Source organism: Cutaneotrichosporon oleaginosum, assembly GCF_008065305.1.
Source record: "Cutaneotrichosporon oleaginosum strain ATCC 20508 chromosome Unknown ATCC20508_contig03, whole genome shotgun sequence".
Taxonomy (NCBI): Eukaryota; Fungi; Basidiomycota; class Tremellomycetes; order Trichosporonales; family Trichosporonaceae; genus Cutaneotrichosporon; species Cutaneotrichosporon oleaginosum.
The window spans coordinates 1,155,645-1,172,111 of NW_027072172.1; the positions used below are offsets into that span (position 1 = coordinate 1,155,645).

At 60.1% G+C, this 16,467-nt stretch overlaps 6 protein-coding genes across 6 annotated transcripts; 3 read left to right on the top strand and 3 right to left on the bottom strand.

The window, feature by feature from the left end:
• Positions 1-212: 212 nt before the first annotated feature.
• COLE_03653 (uncharacterized protein) lies at positions 213-757 on the top strand (the record flags this gene model as incomplete). The annotated part of the gene is made up of 3 exons (XM_018421181.2): positions 213-250; positions 363-650; positions 685-757. The coding sequence occupies 3 exons, from the start codon at positions 213-215 to the stop codon at positions 755-757; spliced, it is 399 nt and encodes a 132-aa protein (XP_018281523.1).
• A 1,007-nt stretch (positions 758-1,764) lies between these two features.
• Positions 1,765-3,465, bottom strand: COLE_03654 (uncharacterized protein; the record flags this gene model as incomplete). Its single annotated transcript, XM_018422163.2, has 6 exons — positions 1,765-2,172; positions 2,215-2,341; positions 2,395-2,522; positions 2,572-2,682; positions 2,728-2,796; positions 2,842-3,465. The coding sequence occupies 6 exons, from the start codon at positions 3,463-3,465 to the stop codon at positions 1,765-1,767; spliced, it is 1,467 nt and encodes a 488-aa protein (XP_018281524.1).
• A 2,707-nt stretch (positions 3,466-6,172) lies between these two features.
• COLE_03655 (60S ribosomal uL13 domain-containing protein) lies at positions 6,173-7,449 on the top strand (the record flags this gene model as incomplete). Its single annotated transcript, XM_018426220.2, has 4 exons — positions 6,173-6,337; positions 6,513-6,596; positions 6,881-7,318; positions 7,372-7,449. 4 exons carry the CDS (start codon positions 6,173-6,175, stop codon positions 7,447-7,449), a joined length of 765 nt encoding a protein of 254 aa, XP_018281525.1.
• Positions 7,450-7,932: 483 nt separating this feature from the next.
• COLE_03656 (uncharacterized protein) lies at positions 7,933-8,982 on the top strand (the record flags this gene model as incomplete). The annotated part of the gene is made up of 4 exons (XM_018420214.1): positions 7,933-8,073; positions 8,145-8,261; positions 8,301-8,768; positions 8,800-8,982. The coding sequence occupies 4 exons, from the start codon at positions 7,933-7,935 to the stop codon at positions 8,980-8,982; spliced, it is 909 nt and encodes a 302-aa protein (XP_018281526.1).
• Positions 8,983-9,410: 428 nt separating this feature from the next.
• On the bottom strand, positions 9,411-10,028 carry COLE_03657 (60S ribosomal protein eL32; the record flags this gene model as incomplete). The annotated part of the gene is made up of 2 exons (XM_018426395.2): positions 9,411-9,683; positions 9,912-10,028. 2 exons carry the CDS (start codon positions 10,026-10,028, stop codon positions 9,411-9,413), a joined length of 390 nt encoding a protein of 129 aa, XP_018281527.1.
• Positions 10,029-13,217: 3,189 nt separating this feature from the next.
• COLE_03658 (uncharacterized protein) lies at positions 13,218-15,005 on the bottom strand (the record flags this gene model as incomplete). Its single annotated transcript, XM_018421182.2, has 4 exons — positions 13,218-13,486; positions 13,536-14,702; positions 14,753-14,885; positions 14,925-15,005. The coding sequence occupies 4 exons, from the start codon at positions 15,003-15,005 to the stop codon at positions 13,218-13,220; spliced, it is 1,650 nt and encodes a 549-aa protein (XP_018281529.1).
• Between the last annotated feature and the right edge of the window lie 1,462 nt (positions 15,006-16,467).

The window sequence follows — 16,467 nt, forward strand, 5'->3', positions numbered from 1 at the left end:
AGGTGTGGGAGTGCGCGCGTCGCGACCAAAGCAACGTCCAAGATACATGTGCTGCGTGTGGAGGTGGAATGGAGGTGTCTTGGCCGGTGGAGGTGAGTGGACAGTGAGCCTGATACAGTTAGCTTCCGCGTCAGGCTCATCCACCCAATCAATCGCACTTGGTTAGCACGCCGATCCGTCTCCGTCAAACCTCATCTCCACCACACTCCGCCATGCTCCGCGCCACCCGCCCACTCTTCTACGCCGCTCAGTGAGTGCTCCGCGCACCTGTACCTCGGACGCTACGGACATGCGCGAGCCTCCCGCCTCGTCCGCCTTCTCCCTCGTCGGAGGCCGCTCCCCCCCTTCCTCGCTAATCCCAGGGCGCTCAAGGAGACCACCAACATCACGGGCCTGGCAGTACACCCCCGCCCCCTGCCGGCCCTCAAGTCGCTGTACACGGAGACGCTTACTGGCCTCGCGGCGCTCCCCGCGTCCTCCGTGTACCGCCAGGCGACGGAGGCGCTCACGAAGCACCGCATGGCGATCGTCGAGCGCGCAGGCGAGGACGTGGCCGCCGTCGAGCGCGAGCTCGGCACCATGGTCGAGGTCGCGATCCAGGAGGCCGAGTGCGAGAAGAAGCTCGTCGGCTCCATGGGCGAGTGGAAGGCGTGAGTGGGAGGCCCGAGGCTGCGCTGATGCCAGTTGGGAGTCGCTTGAGGAGAAGCCCGAGCCGAACCAGTGGCGGTACTTTGACCCCACTGGCGACTCGCTGTAAGACGTGGGCGATAGATGCAAGCGCAATGAGATAATCGGGGCGGCGCGGAGCAGTAGCTGGGCTGCAGCATTTGCGCTTTTACCCCGGGTCGGAGTCGGGGTGGTTTGCGCGCAGATGGTGTGATAACCAACGGCGCGTAAAGCTGAATGATGTGCGAGGCGTACTGTCGGAAACGCAGCCGACCTCATCAGGCTGGTGGACTCACACACTCACTTTCACTGAGCCGTCGAAGATGGTGGTATGATATCTTTGAGCTTCCTCTCGACACCGAGTACTGACAACAGTCTCATCTCACTAGCGCCTCTCGGTCCAGCTTCAACATGGATGCGGCGGACGTCCATATCTCACAGCAGATCTCGACGACTCCCAACACGGCCCGCACATGTCCCTTTCCACACCGGCGTCCCAGCCGCGGCACGCCTCCGCCCATCAGTCTACCTCTGCGATCGTGATACCAGGCCTTTGCTGCGTCGAATGGCGTGCGGGGGTCGCAGGAACGAGGCAGGACAGATCCACCTCCGCATAGATTGAGGCATAGGTTTTCGCTGTGGTGCTCAGTCGACGTTCCCGGACAACTGCGGCCCAACCCCCGACCCCGTTTAGACCCGAGGTGGGGTTGAAATCAGCTTCCACACTGAAGAATACTCTGTGGACGTCCATCACGTCGAAGCCGACTGACCGTGTCGCAGTGTCTGTGAGACGCGGGGTCTGAGCGCCAATGTTCGCCGGATTGAGCGGCGCAAGTATCGGTTGCTACACGCATTAGCGAGTGTTGTAGGTGAGATGGTGTCGGCATTGCACTATTTCAGATCATGCCCGACTGAATCATTAACATCACCACCCCCTTATCAACCCCGTACGCCAATTGTGCGAATGGCAATATGCATTGAGATCGAGAACAGACATGAGCAGCACTGGGCTGATGTGGGCTGATGTAGTGTGATGATAGGATGACTAGATGACAGTGATGCGAGGTGTTGGCCAACACGGATCTACGTATGGCGCTCTTAAGCCTTCTCGGAAAGCTTGACGGTCGTCTTTTGCCGCTTCTGCTTCTCCTTGAACTCGACGTAAGCGTACCACGCGCCGCCGCTCAGAGTAAGGCAAATGCCGATGCCGTTCGTGATGGAGATGTGCAGGTTAAATAGCACAACTGCAAGGGCGATTGTCAAGACCTGCTTGCAGTTGGCTGAGACAGTCATGGTGAGTGCGCCGGCCTTCTTGTTGGCGGTGAAGGAGACAATGTTGAGGCCGCACGCGATGATGCCGTTGATAAGCAGCGCGACTGCCTTTCCGCGCGTCATCTGCGTTGCGCCATAACGGCGCACACGTTCGAGCTCGCCCGTGTACCAGCTGTAGAAAACACACTGGACGAACGCAAGCGGCGACATGCGCATGAGGAGGTCGAGTGGATGCTACGGGTCAGCGATGCGGCCTTCGCCTCGGGGTCAACGTACCAGCTTGAGGCGACCGCCTCCACCCGTCTGAATGAGATTGGTGACCACAGTCTTCAACGCGGCAAGGAACGTGCCGAGCAGTGTGAGGATAAGGCCCCATGCTGTAAAGTAGTAGTCACCGTAGGTACTATGGTGTTAGCAATGGGCTTCTTTGATGTCGTCAGAAATTCGAGGACTCACGCAAACCCGACTCCGGCAACAACGGGCAACAGGCTGACGATCTTCATCATGCTGATCTTCTGACGCAAAAGGACAGCGGTGATGAAGATCGTGAACAGCGGCGTTGCTGCGCGCACCACTTGGTGGAACTGGCGTCAATTACGATAGCAAGTGGTCGCAAAGCATTAGCAAACTCACAGGCACAGTCACCAGTTGCAAGGAGATGTTGCTGACAGCAATGTTGATCGTATACAGCACGGAGAACGCGCCAAGGATGAGGTTCTCTTTTTGGGTCAATCGCGCAGGCGTCTAGGGAGTCAGTACCGAACAAAGACGCGGCCGTGTCAGACTCACGAAGGCGCCACGTTCAAGGGCAATATAGCAACCAGCGCACCCGGACAGTGCGTGGAGTCCAGTTAGAGTCTGCGTCGTCAGTATCGCGCGCTTACCAACTCCGCAAAGACTCACGTATGCAAAGGGGAAGGAGACCAGGACCACCTTGTTGAAAAGGGTGAGTCCAAGGTTGAAGAAGAAGTACATCCCGAGCCAGTATGGCGTTGAGCCGATAAAGCCTGTAGGAGCGGGGGGTTCATCCCGGGCAGAGTACGCGTGGACGCCGTTGGCGCCTGAAAGGGGGAAACCGTCCGTGTACGGCGAGTCGCTGTAGGCGGGCGAGTCTCTCCTCCCGTGTGGTGTGGACACTTCAGATCCTGGCGTTGGGGGTGTCCCAGGAATCAGTCCTCGTTCCGTCTGGACTCGTGGTAGATGGCCGCGGTGCTGGGTGGTGGTTGTGGGCTGAGCTGAACTTGTGTACGCCGTAAACGAGTCCGTGTGAGTGGAGTGCAGGTGAGGGGCAAAGGCCGGACGGGAAGGAAGGTCATCTGACAAATCGACAGTCGAGGGAGCGTTATCGCTGCTGGAGAAGTCGAGTCCGATGGAATTGGAGCTCTTGTGCCCCAAAGGGGCAGAGCTGATGTCGGTCATGGGATGGAGTCTCGGCGACAGCTGGCCTGGGGTCTGGAGACTGGGGCTCTCTGGAGGAGATGCCGAGGCGCTGTTTGACGACGAGTGGTGCGAAGGAGGGGCAGGCATGCGGAGGAAGCACGGGCTGTCCTAACGAGAGTGCAAGAGGGGAAGGTGAAGTGTTCACAACTGGTCACTGCCCTTCCAAATAAGCGGAGTGGCCTGAAAGATCGCGAAGACCGGGGATACGTTGTTGTTGTCTTTGACGCGACGCGCAAAGTGCAGTGCTCGAGATAGGACGTTAACGCGTGGGTGCAGCTGAGAGGAGGGCGAGAGCTGAAACGCGTATCAGAGGGGCACGTCGCTGCGGTGTTGCAGTGTGTGCGCAGGGGGGGGGGGGGGGGGGGGCTAGTTGATCTCGCGGCCAGCGATAGATGCAAGATTATGAGGATCGGGCGCGACCTGGCGGCTCGAGTCGAGGTTGAACGAGTGTACGAGGTTGGAAACGAGTGAATTGAAGCGCTAGGTGACAAGAATGGACGAGGAGAGAGGAGGTTGCAGGTTGCTAGGTTGGACAGGATGAGAGATGAGGGATGTGAGGATAAGGGTCGTGAGAGGATGTCAGATCGCCATTCACGAGGGCCCCGATGTCGACCTAGAAGCGAGAGGCAGTCGACGTTTGGCACGAGTGCACAGTTGCACAGCAAGATGGCAATGTCCGAGCGCAAGGGCGACGCGGTCCGTGGCACCTTGTCGTTCGGTCGCTATCCGGATTGGGTACGCAACTTTTGTTTTGGCGTCCCAGCAGCAACGTGATCGGGGCGGTTGGGGCGGTGTGCGCGTGGCTAGTATGGTGAGAGGGGGCGCTGGCGGAGTTGAGGTGATGGAGAGGGTGATACAAGCGACAAGAATAGAGGTAGAGGCAAGGAGCAAGAGGGGTGGGATGGCGAGGACTGGACGACTGGAGGTTGGAGAGAAGTGGAGATGAGCGTGGAGGGGGCCGAGGTGAGAGGAAGGAGGGGTATGCCGGCGGAACGAAGAATGGTGATTCCGACATGAATTGAGTGAGGACCGTACGGTGAAGGGAAGCACAGGGTATCCAAGGGTTAGAAAGGGTACGTGGCATACACGGTACGGCGTACGGCGTGCGGCGGAGTGTGTGCGGAGTGTGTCGGCCGCCGATGTGCGGGGACACGTAGGGGCTTGGGCAGGACCGCGGCGGGGCGGCGGCTGATACCTTTGGCAAGTGTCATGAAGGAGATCTAAAGCCTGTGGAGGCCTGGTCGAGGCCGGAGGCCGGAGGATAGTCAAAGTTGCTGCGCTCTCTGCAAAGCTCTCCTGTACTGTAGACGGCCAGAGGCCAGAGGGCCTGCAGATGGGATGGGGAGGGGAGAGTGTGAGAGCCGACTGCCTACAAACCACAGGGAATGTCAAAAGGGACGCGAACGGCACCACCACGGCACGAGGGTTTCCACCGACGCGACTGCGCCTCTCGCGCCTCTCACAATGTAGTAACCTTGCGACGCGAGTGGTGATATCACCCTGGCCGGGCTGATTAAACACCTGAATCTGCAGCTTGCATTATAGCCTTGATAGCTTGATAGTACGGCGTGTGGCGGCGTGTGGCGGCCTGATGGCTAGCTGATGGCCTTGGTCTCAGACCAAAGCAAAAAAGCAGGATGAGCCGAAGTTTCCAACGCCAGAAGGACTTTAAGAGGTCATCAGATGAATTAAACATCACTTTCAGGGTTTCAGTTCTGCCTGACTTTTGCGTTAGACCTTATCCTCCTCCCTCTCTGCTTGCATCCTCGGCCCCTCCCAGCTGGCCCCAGCTGGCCCAGCTAGCCCAGCTACAGTAGTTCCCAGACAACATCCAGACGCGCAATGCCACTTTGCCAAGCATGCAAGCGAGCACCTTTCACTCCATTCAAGGCCCAAGCCTCGATTCTTCAACACCAGTAACATCCCATGCATCCCATGACGGCCTTCTCCGTCCCGTAGGGATGTAGGGAACTCGCTTCCGTGATCTGTGGCCCGCCGTGCGAGATTTCCTCATTCCCCATAATTTAGCCCTCCCGAGCCAGACCTTCACCTCACCTTGGCACTTTGGTGTCATTCAAGTTGTCAAGCCCACCGTAACACGGTACACAAGAGCAGGCTGGCGGGCGGGAGGCGAGCAGGCTGACAGAGGGTGGCTGAGCCGGCTGGCAGCCGACAGAGCTCAAAAGCTATCTTTGGGTAATTGTTGTTCCTGGTGCCGATTCCGGCGACGCTCAGTTGATACAGGCACAGGCAAGAGGATTAAAAGGACCTCCTGCCGCCTGCCACCTGCCTGCCACCTGGCCGCCTGCATGCATTGAGTTTCGCTGCGCAGTTCCTGCTGCGCATCACCCCAACTAGCCCACGTCGACCACATCGACTCCCGCTCCCGCCAGATTCCGCTTCATGTCGAGAAGACGAAACCGACATTCCCGCGTTCAGGTCATGACGGGAGGCAAGTTGGCTCACCTCAGGTCTGTCAGGAGTCCTTGGCATTGACGATCTGTTCTGTCATGTCCAGCGCCGATCACGATCATAGACGATAAGTAGTGTCTGTCGCACAGACCAAATAGGACAACGTCGGCGCGCCACGCGCAGCGTGAAGCAGGTGCGTGGATATGGGCTCGTAGGCGGAGTGGAATAGATCGATGGGGCGGCCGTTGTAAGGCGGATGTTGCTTTCACATGCACCCGATTGCTGGGCCCGAACAGGCCGACGCCAGCGGCCCGATGGTTGAGATCAAAGGAGACAAGATCGCTCCACGAGGAGTCCACGTGGCTCCCTCGTGGCTGCACCAATGTCAAAAGTGGGGCAGAATCAGGGGGAGGCACCACATTCGCCACTGCCAATTCTCCGCGGAGTTTCGAGCGGTTTGATGCCGATCCCAAACTCGACCGAGTGCTGCCTGGTGAGTGCTGACCTCGACGTCCGACTTGGCCCTATCCCTCAACACCCCCCAAAAGTGCGTACTGAACGACGGCGACGACGACGACACAAGTGTGCTGACCGCCTGCTCTTCCGCGACTCTGCGCGATCTCGATTCTTGCCTTTCCCCCAACTTCCTATCTTCGCCCGTGCCCTCCCTACCTTCGATTTCGAACTTTCGCACTCTTGTCGCGCGCGCATTTCCACTGCAGATGTCGACCTTCTCGTCCCAGCCCATCGTCATCGACGGCAAGGGCCACCTTCTCGGCCGCCTCGCTTCGACCATCGCCAAGCAGGTGGGTATTTCGCGTCTCGTACGGAGAGGAGAAGACGCTGTGGTGGAAGCTTGACCAGCCTTAAGATGGGGCTGGAGGAAGGCGGCGCAGGAGGAGCGGATTGGCGAGCGCGCGCGGCCAGCGAGGCGAGGCGTGCAAGCGAAGCGTGTGCGCCGCTGCTGGTACCAACCGTCGCCCGCAGTGATCTGCGCAGATTTCTCACACCTCGTGAGATGTCGGTCAGGCGACAGCTACATCGAGGAACAACTTTTTCCCCCGTTCACAACAACATGCTGACCCCGCAGGCTCTCTCCGGCCAGAAGGTTTCGGTCGTCCGCTGCGAGGAGATCAACGTCTCGGGCTCGTTCTTCCGCAACAAGCTCAAGTACCACGCGTACCTCCACAAGCGCCACATCGTCAACCCCAAGAAGTCGGGCCCCTTCCACCACCGCGCTCCCTCGCGCATCCTCTTCAAGGCCATCCGCGGTATGATGCCCCACAAGACCGCCCGTGGTGCCGCCGCCATCCGCCGTATCTCGCTCTACGACGGTGTGCCGCCCGCCCAGGACAAGGTCAAGAAGATGGTTGTCCCCGCTGCTCTCCGCGTCCTCCGCCTCAAGCCCGGCCGCAAGTACGCTACTCTTAAGCGTATCTCGCACGAGGTCGGCTGGGGCTACAAGGACGTCGTTGACCGTCTCGAGGAGAAGCGGAAGGTTAAGGGCCAGGCCTACTTCGAGCGCAAGGTGAGTTCTGGCCGGCTATCCAGTAGAGTGAACAGCGGGCTAACATTGCGCAGGAGGCTGCTCGCAAGCTCCGCGCCAAGGCCGCGGCCAACGCTCCCCAGAACGAGACCCTCGCTAAGTTCGGCTACTAAGCGTGTCTTCTCGTCTGCATATAGGGGGTAGCATGCGGGAGCGGCTTTGGGATACTGGTCGGGTCGCCGCGCATGCAATGATGACTTGCCGCGGCTCGTGCTGGTGTTCTGGAGATGTACTTTTGCCATCACGTGTGGGGATTGCGCGCGAGGTGTAGCAGGTTTGATGAGGCAGGCGACTTGGAAGTGGAAGTGGTAGCCGTTCGGCAAGACGCGTTCCGCTCTGCTAGATCGCTGAGTGGCGCTTCGCTGTTCTCCATCGTCTCCGCAAACAGCTTTGGCAGTTACAACTTTCGGCGGGGCTGCGGGACTAAAAAGTTTGAACTGCCGCGTGGTGAAGAGGCAGGCCCGAATTTCCAGCAGATCGGCCAGCGCCGAGCCCATCTCGCGCGACGCCGGCTAACGGCCTGCCGAGCCCACTACCGTAGAGACGCGTCCAACAACCGACTTCTTCCATCTCTTCTTGCTCAACAAACGCGCAATATGCTCGAGTACATCTACGTGTGCCGGCACGGCTTCCGGTACGTTGCGTGCGCGATTCTGCTGACTGGCAGCTTGTCGGATGGCTCGAACTGGACGAGCAGCCACCACCACGCGCCGACGGGCATGGACCGTGACTATCCTGTGAGTAGTCTCCGTGTCTGTGGACCGACTTTAGGCCATGATGCGGCTGTGTTTGGACTCGCTGACGCCAGCTCGCGGCCCTCGGCCACATCCAAGCGGAGGACCTCGCGCGCTTCCTCTCCGACCCCGAGCGCACGGCCCCGCACCCGCCGCCGGAGCGCGTGTTCTCCTCGCCGTTCTACCGCTGCGTGCAGACGGCGCTGCCGACCGCGCAGGCGCTCACGAAGCGCCACGGCACCCCGCACTCGATCCACCTCGAGCACGGCGTGCAAGAGTGGTACTCGACGACGAAGGAGGGCACGGGGCTGCACCCGCGGCCCGGGGGGCCTGCGAGCTTGGCGCCCCACTTCCCCGCGGGCATGGTGGACATGGAGTACACGAGCACGGTGTATGCGAGCCGGCGCGGCGAGAGCCTGCGCGGGCTGCACGCGCGCATCGGCCTGTTCCTCGACACATGGGTCGCGCGGATGGACGAGGCGGGTGTCCGGTCCGCCGTGATCTTCGGGCACGCCGCCACCGTCATCGCCATCGGGCGCCTGCTTACCGGCGACATGGAGCGCGAAGTCACCGCCGGGTGTGCGGTTACGTCGCTGTACCGCCGCCGCGCGGGGCCGTTGGGCGGGTGCGGCCAGTGGGAGGGCGTGTATGACGGCCGTGCGGATTACATGCCCGGCGGCGTCGAGCGGGACTGGGCCGTGAGTGTGAGCAAGGGTGGGCTGATACCAGTTCTCGAATATCGAGCTTGCGGACGGCGAGGTCCTCGAAGAGCCGGGAGACGGGAAGTACCACCCACCAGAGGACGAGCTGCCGGTCGGCCTCGCGCCGGGCATGGAGCGATACCTCCGCAGAGATGGGGGCAGCTCGGAGGCCGTGATCGGCACCAAGCCGGCGAACTGGTCGCGGTTGTAGTGGGAGACAGTGAGGTGATTAGATAGGATGTAGATACGAACACGTAGAACTAAGATGTGATGGCTCATCGGGACGGAATTGTGCAGGCAAGAATTGGAGCTCTGCGTCTCGTTCTCACCTATGCCCCGCTGTGTCAATAACTTGGTCTGACGTGCAATCGTCGATGTGCCCGATAAATTCTGACGCGCAGTAGTTGATGTATCGACAATGAGTTCTGACGCGCTATCGTTCAGACGATTCGGACTGAGAGCCATTACCCTCGACCCCATGAATGTAGAGAGGGTATCCAGCAGCTCGGCATTCTCGCCCCTCGCCCAATTCCTCAAACTGCTGCCCCCTCCACACCAACCACCGCAATAGCCCAGTGCTGCATCAACGCGGCGCAGCCAGCCGCCCTCGCCTATGCAACCAGTCATACATCGGTCCCTCTAAGCCTCCTCGGTGCGGAGCTTGGCGGCAGCGTTGGTGATCTTGACGCCGATGAGCTTGGCGCGCGCGACGATCTCAATGCGCTTCTTCGACGAGACACCGTGGGCGACGGCGGCGGCGTACTTGCCCGAGTGCATGAGGAGGAGCTCGAGGTCACGGACGTTGTGGACGAGGACCTCCTTGTGGCCCGAGGGGATGAGGTGGCGGGTCTTCTTGTTCGAGCCGTAGCCGATCTTGGGCATGGGGGTCTGGCCCTTGAAGCGACGACGAACCTGGGGGTTAGCGTGGTTTATGTCTGGGCTTCGCCGGGATTGTGGGAGGTGCGGTGGGCGGCAAATTCTGCACCGCGCCCAGTGACTCGAGCACGCAGCTCTGCCGCACCACAGCCTAGCAGGCGCGCACGCAGACTACGCAGATGTCGCACTGCGTTCTGCGCGTCTGCACGCGCACGCGCTGGTCCTCCCATATCCCAGCGGGCCATCTCTCGGCTCGAGACTAACGCGGTTGTCAATACCCTTCGGCTTCCTCCACGACTCCTTGACGGAGTGGTAGCGGTCCGACTGGTGACGCTTGAACGTCTTCGTCCGCTTCTTGACAATAGGGATGGTCGACGCCATTTTTGGCTGTGCGGTGAAATCGATGGACGGTGGGAAGTCGAGAGTCGAGAAACAGGGGAAGGGGGAAGAAATTTAACGGGGTTCGAGAGCGCGGACGGGACGCGGAGCGGGACAGGCGAGAGTAGGCAAGAGCGGGGGCACGGTCAGCACGTCGTCGGCGGTAGGTGTCGGGATGCTCACTAGACTGGTCGGGCTTGACGGTTGGGTTGCAACACTGCTCGCGACCACCGACACCACCACGCACCCAGGATTCGTCGTTTCATCACGTGATGTTGAATCCTTGCCCCACGTGCTTTAGAGCCGAAACATGATAAGACCGACGAGTCCGAGGCAGAGTCGCGATTGTTGTGCCTGAGATTGACTGGTGGAGGTCGGTCGTTCAGATTTCGGCAACATCATGCGTTGTTTGTCTCCAGCTCACCAGCCTCGCAGCTGCACCCCTGACATCAGATGGTAAGCTGACCACGAAGACATCCGCTGATTACAGTCTGCCGACGACGAGGTAGATCACTTGTCGCTCAAGCTAATGCCAGCACTCATCCAAGCGCGTGCGCCCAAATGTGGGGTCCGCGCTCCGCAAGGGCCCTCCCGGTCCCGACTTCGCCAAGGGAGTCAAGTACTGGGACGGAATTGAGGCGAGCGTCGACGGCGTTCTCGGTGGCTTCGGAAACGGCCCCGTACCACACATAGACCAGCTCTCCTCGCGTCTCTTCATCCTCTCCCTGCTCCCCCAGCTCGCCACCTTCCCTAACCCGATCACCCCGTCGCCAACTCCTCGGACTCACCGCCTCACAGCCCTTGACGTCGGCGCAGGCATAGGACGCGTTACCAACACTGTACTCCTCCCGCTCTTCGATGATGTCGTGCTTGCTGAGCCCGTGGCGCACTTCATAGGCGAGGCGCATCGCGCCGCGTCCGCCGGCGAGTGGCGCGACATTCCTCGGACGGGCAAGATTCGCGACGAGGCCGAGGCTAAGGAGAATGCGCGGAGGGTGGCCGAGTGGAACAAGGGTCGCGGCAAGCGTGTCTGGTTTGTCCAGGCCGGTCTGCAGACCTTGGACCCGGCCTTCCCGGCGCGGGGCAATGCGACGGCCGGCTTGGTGGGGGAGGCGCGGGAGGGCGAGGGAGTGTTCGGCGAACCTGAGACGGCGGTGGAGTACGACGTGTGAGTGCTCATGGACCATAACGGACTAACGCCAGTGTGTGGTGCCAGTGGTGCTTGGGTGCGTCGGAACATGACCACTGAAATCATGCGCACGACTGACATACAGGACACATGTCGCATGCTGAGCTCGTTGCCTTTCTGCGCCGCGCCAAGGCCGCCCTGCGCGCGCCCCAGATGGGTGAAAGCGAGGATGCGGGCGGAGCGCCCCTCATTGTGGTCAAGGAGAACTGCTGCGAGGACGGGCCGGGCGGGCGGGCCGACGAGTTCCTTGACGAGGAGGACTCAAGTCTCACACGGTGAGCCAGCTTACAATAGAAGTTGACATCAGGTCGAACGGCAAGTGGCTCGAGGTGTTCCACGAGGCTGGGCTGCAGGTCGTCAAGGAGGAGGTGCAGCAGGGGCTGCCGGACGAGCTGTTTGTGGTCAAGACGTGAGTCGTATTGCAGGGCGAGCTAACGTGCAGATGGGCGCTGCGGTAGAGTGCGTATGACATTGGGATAGAATGCATCTTGTAATTTGCGTCATGTGTCTTACGCGGGTGCCTCTGACGCGCATGACGCGGGGCGACGCGGGTCGGCTTCATACCACTCGCCGAAAACTTAAGGTGTAGGATCTGTTAGTTGCTGCCAAGCTCGGAGGGCGCAGTGACGGGCGCAACTCTGCAGCTCCAATGCCGATCGCCCCCTTCCGCCGTCACACGAGCATGAATTGCCAGCGCACCCCTTCCCCTCGCCTCGCCTCGCCACCCATAGTTAGTGAAGCACCAGCCATGTCGGCCCCCTCCCTCTCGCCCGCTCTCGCGCAGTTGCCTCGCACTCGACTTTCATACGAATACTAGACATGAAGACTCATCCGTCCCGCGCCGACGAGTCGGCTCGTTCCGAACTGTAGCGAGTCGTTTACCTGGTGTCAGCGTGCTCCGGGCCGGCAAACTCACTTGGAGCGCGCACGCATCTTTCTGCGCTTGCGACGGAGCTTGCGCATACGCTTCTTCCTCCACTTGTCACGCATCTGTAGGGCAAAGAAGATTCGGCGGTGCGAGGGAAGAAGGGAAGGGGAGGGGGTACAGGAGAACGCGGCGGGCAGGCAATGCAGTGTTCGAGTGAGGCAAGCGTCAGCACGGGCAGCGGCAGGCGACCTCAATACGCACGTTGGTTGTTGTGAAGTGGGCTGAAGAGAGAAGCGTGCCGAGCTCTCGGTCATGTCATGTGAACGCTCCACCCAAACTGAGCAATTCCCGATATCTCCGAGGTGTGGCGCATATTACTTATTCGAGCCCACACATGACACGTGGTCCACACGTTCGTGCGAGCCGAGTGTGGCACATGCAGGTGCAATGCTCCGGTGTGCCATACCGGTTCACGGATCGTGCATAGCGAGCGAATCGCCTGGAATTCAGAAGAAAATATGGTGGTTCCGGTGATTGCTGGTCTCGAACCACCGGCCGCAAACGTTCTGCCTATCCACCCCATTAAATGGAGCCGTTCAGCCTGAGCTCGGCGAGCCAGCCTAGCATGGTCGAGGCGATGCGAGTGTTTCACTCTTTACAGCGCCACAGGCGCAGCAACACCACGCAACTGACGACTGCACATGTGACCGTGTGCCGATGTGGCGTGGGTGGGGGACACAGAAAATATCCGTGAAACTCGCCGAAATCGGGCTATTACGGGCTTCCGACCATGCCACGACTTCCTCCTCGACCGATGTACAGACGCGTACCACATGGTTAGCTGTGAGATCGAGATGATAATCCTTGGAAGTGAGGCTCCCTGACGAATCATCATATGGGGCGAGGCAATGGGGCAAGCGATATCGGTTCCGGCAAACTGCGCTCTCTCGCAGCTGCTCGCATGATCAATGGGATAACTGTGCATCGCCAAAAACCCTAGAGAACACAACCTTCCCTTCCGTCCTTCCCTTACTACTACCATCGTTGCGAGACATGAATGCTAAGAATGACAAAAGAGTGATGTGGCGAGGTGGCCGCGCGCGACCAGAGCCGAGGAGAGCCGAGGCGCCCGCGTTTAGTGGGTGGTGGCCTGGAAGCCGCCCTCGTCGACAACGATCTGCTTGGCGCGCTTGGAAGCCTTGACAGGGTTGGGCTGCTCGTAGATCCAGTCGAGCTCCTCGAGAGTGCGGCCCTGCGACTCGACACCGAAAAGGAACCAGGCGAGCGCCTCAATGCAGTCCCATGCCACGAAGACGAAGACGTAGCGGTAGCCAATGTTCTGCAGGCCGATAGGGCCGGCGAACTGGTTGATGAAGCCCATAGCGGAGACAATGAAGCCGGAAGCTGGGATCAGCAGAGATCCAGTGAAGGAATGGACGGCGCAGTGACTCACCGGCAAGACCCTTGGCGCGCATGGTGGTGGTGAGCGCCTCAACGGGGACGACACCTTGCAGCGGCGTGTAGGTGAAGGAGAAGAGACAGTTGAAGAGGAAGTAGGCGGCAAGAGCACCCTGGGCGACCGACTTGGAGATGGGACCCTCGCCGTTGAAGCCAGCCTTGTTGACCTGCTTGTCGAGGACGCTCGAGAGACCACCGTTGATGCCGAGGAGGACGGCACAGCCGAGAGTTCCCCAAGGCAGGATGGCGCGACGGGGCATGCGGTCGGTGAGGGTCGCGGCAGTGAGGGCGCAAGCGGCGGAGATGGCCTGGTTGAGAAGGTTGTAGCCGAGCTGGGCGGCAACAGTGGTGACACCGAGGTTCTTGAAGATGATGGTGTTGAAGTACGCGAGACCGTTACCCGAGAACTGACCGAAGACGGAAATCATGAGGACCTGGGCCATGCGCCAGCGACCGCCGCGGGTGAGGAAGAGCGGGCGGTAGTCCCACCAGCGCTTGTCAATGCCGTCAAGGGCGATCGAGGCCTTCATCTCGCGGAGCTCAAAGGCGACAAGCGCGTCGTTGGGGTTGCCGTTGCCGTGGTACTTGGTGAGGAAGTCGTGAGCCTCCTCAATGCGGCCCTGGGCGATGAGGAAACGGGGGCTCTCGGGAACGAAAGGGAGAATAGCCATGACGAGGAAGCACGCGACAGCCTGAAGGATGAGGGGGAGGCGCCAGCTCATCTGGCCCTTGATGAAAGACGTGCCGAAGGTAACGGCCGCAGCAGGGACGGAGCCACCGAACCAGCCACAGTTGTAGATACCGGTCGCGCGGCCACGCCACTGGGGCGGTGCGATCTCCATTGAGTAGGCGGGCGCAGCAACCGTCATGACAGCGATACCAAAGCCGAGGACGAAGCGACCAGCAATGAATTGACCGACGTGGTGCGAGGTCGAGGTCAGAATCATACCGATGATAATGATGCAAGCGCCCAGGAACATGCCCTTGCGGCGGCCCAGGCGGTCACTGATGATGGCAGCGAAGGGGGCACCGACCATCGAGCCAACCGTGTAAAGCGAGAAAATGACGCCAGTGAGCGTGCCGTTGGTCTGAATCTCGTTGAACACTCCGTTGCTGTCGTACGAGCCAAACTGGTTGTTGAAAGCGGGCATCGCCAGAATGGCTGATGTCAGCCTCGTCGCCAGTCACATGCGTGAGACACGCAGCACTAACCAGTCATGAGACTGCCATCGTAGCCATTGGCGAATGCACAGCAGCATGCGCAGAACACGCCAAGATAGAGCTTGATGGAGGAGGCGCTCCAGCGCGGGATGTTCGACTGGGCGATGACGGTCTTGAGCTCATTCTGGCATTGGCCCAGCTCGGGGAGATCAGTAGGACTCACCTCGCCGCCAGACTCGAGGTGCTTGTCGAGGTGCTGGAGGTCATCGATCTTCTCCGACTCCGCAGTGTGGATCGCCGACATGTTGGAGGCGAGGTTGAGGGCGAGGCGGGGTAGGTTGGGTTGAGGCGGGTAGGCCGGGGTGAGGTGAGGTGCTCGGAAGGCTGAGGCAGAGGCTGGGTGATGGCGATGGATAGCGGCCAGCCATGCCTTATAACGCCCTTGACGTTGATGTAGAAGTGAGAAAGATGTCGGGCCGCCAACTCGGCGGCGTGGTGGCCCGAGAGCCCCGCGATGTTGTCGGAAGACATTCGCGGCCCATTATCCATAAGAGACGGGGCCGGTGCCTGGCGGCGCGCGCCGGACTACCGGTCAGCTGCAGACGCTCGGCCCGAGATCTGGTAATGGGCCGTGGATTAGATCCCCGCGAATCGCGCCGACGCTCACGCCCATCTCTACCAAATGCATGGGAATGATGTATCTCCTGCTCCTCTCAGTCATGTGTCTCCTATCGTTCTGCACCTCTTCGTCATGAGAAGGTGTGGCGTTGGTTGTGTTTGCGGACAGACAGCTCGGCATCGGCTTCGGGTGCCACCAGCCTCGGCACCTTGTGTCTGTGCGTGAATGACCCCACTCTTCCCCTCTACATCCTGCGCTCGTCCATTCCGTTCCGGACAGCCATTTCCTCCACGAGCCTCGGGACAAACAAAGGTCACATGTAGACCCAGTACCGCTGATAGGTCAAAGTGAGCCATCACATGGATCCAACGAGTGCTAGGTCCCATCGCAATGAGATGGAAGCTCTCAGTCCGGAGAGGGAGGAAATGGCCCGAATCGAAATGTGCCGACCCCTCATCTTATCCGCCCGCCCTTGTCCTCCATCTCCCATGCCCTATCCATTTGTGCCAGACAAGCGTAGCCCATGGGCCCCCAGTGGCAGAACGGGCGGATTATAGTGTACAAGATCGACAGCGGGTTCTCCACACTGTCCGAGGTGCCGACGACCGCGGCTGTTTCGTCCGAATGATCTGATGAACATCGAACCAAACGTCCGTCCCGACGCATGAGCCGACTACCGCACAGTTTGGGGCTTGGGCGGTCGGCTCGTATCGCAATCGCTGTTTGTCTATGTGTCTGACTGCTGAAGATGTGTTGGGAGTCATCCCAAGCGTCCCGCAACTTGATTAAGTGAAACGAAAACTCGGGTCGACATCGGATGTCCAGTGGAACACAACAGCCCTAGGTGCTGGTTTGTGAGCTTTGTGTACAGTGGAGAGTGACCGCCACTAGGCCACCAGCCATTGCTGTACATACTTACATCCGTTCGTTGTGTTATCCCAAAGTCTGGTGCGGATTCAAGCTCAGGGCCGATAGTCCGGGACAGGGGACCTCATCTTTGTTTGGTTCAAGATGTTCACTCCACCAACGCGATCATGTCTGAGGTACGCAACTCGAGAATAGATTAATCTCGTTGCCGGTGGGCACGGAGTGAAGATATGCACACACTGACGTCAAACTCGCATGCACAAGCTTGACAAGGCCCAGG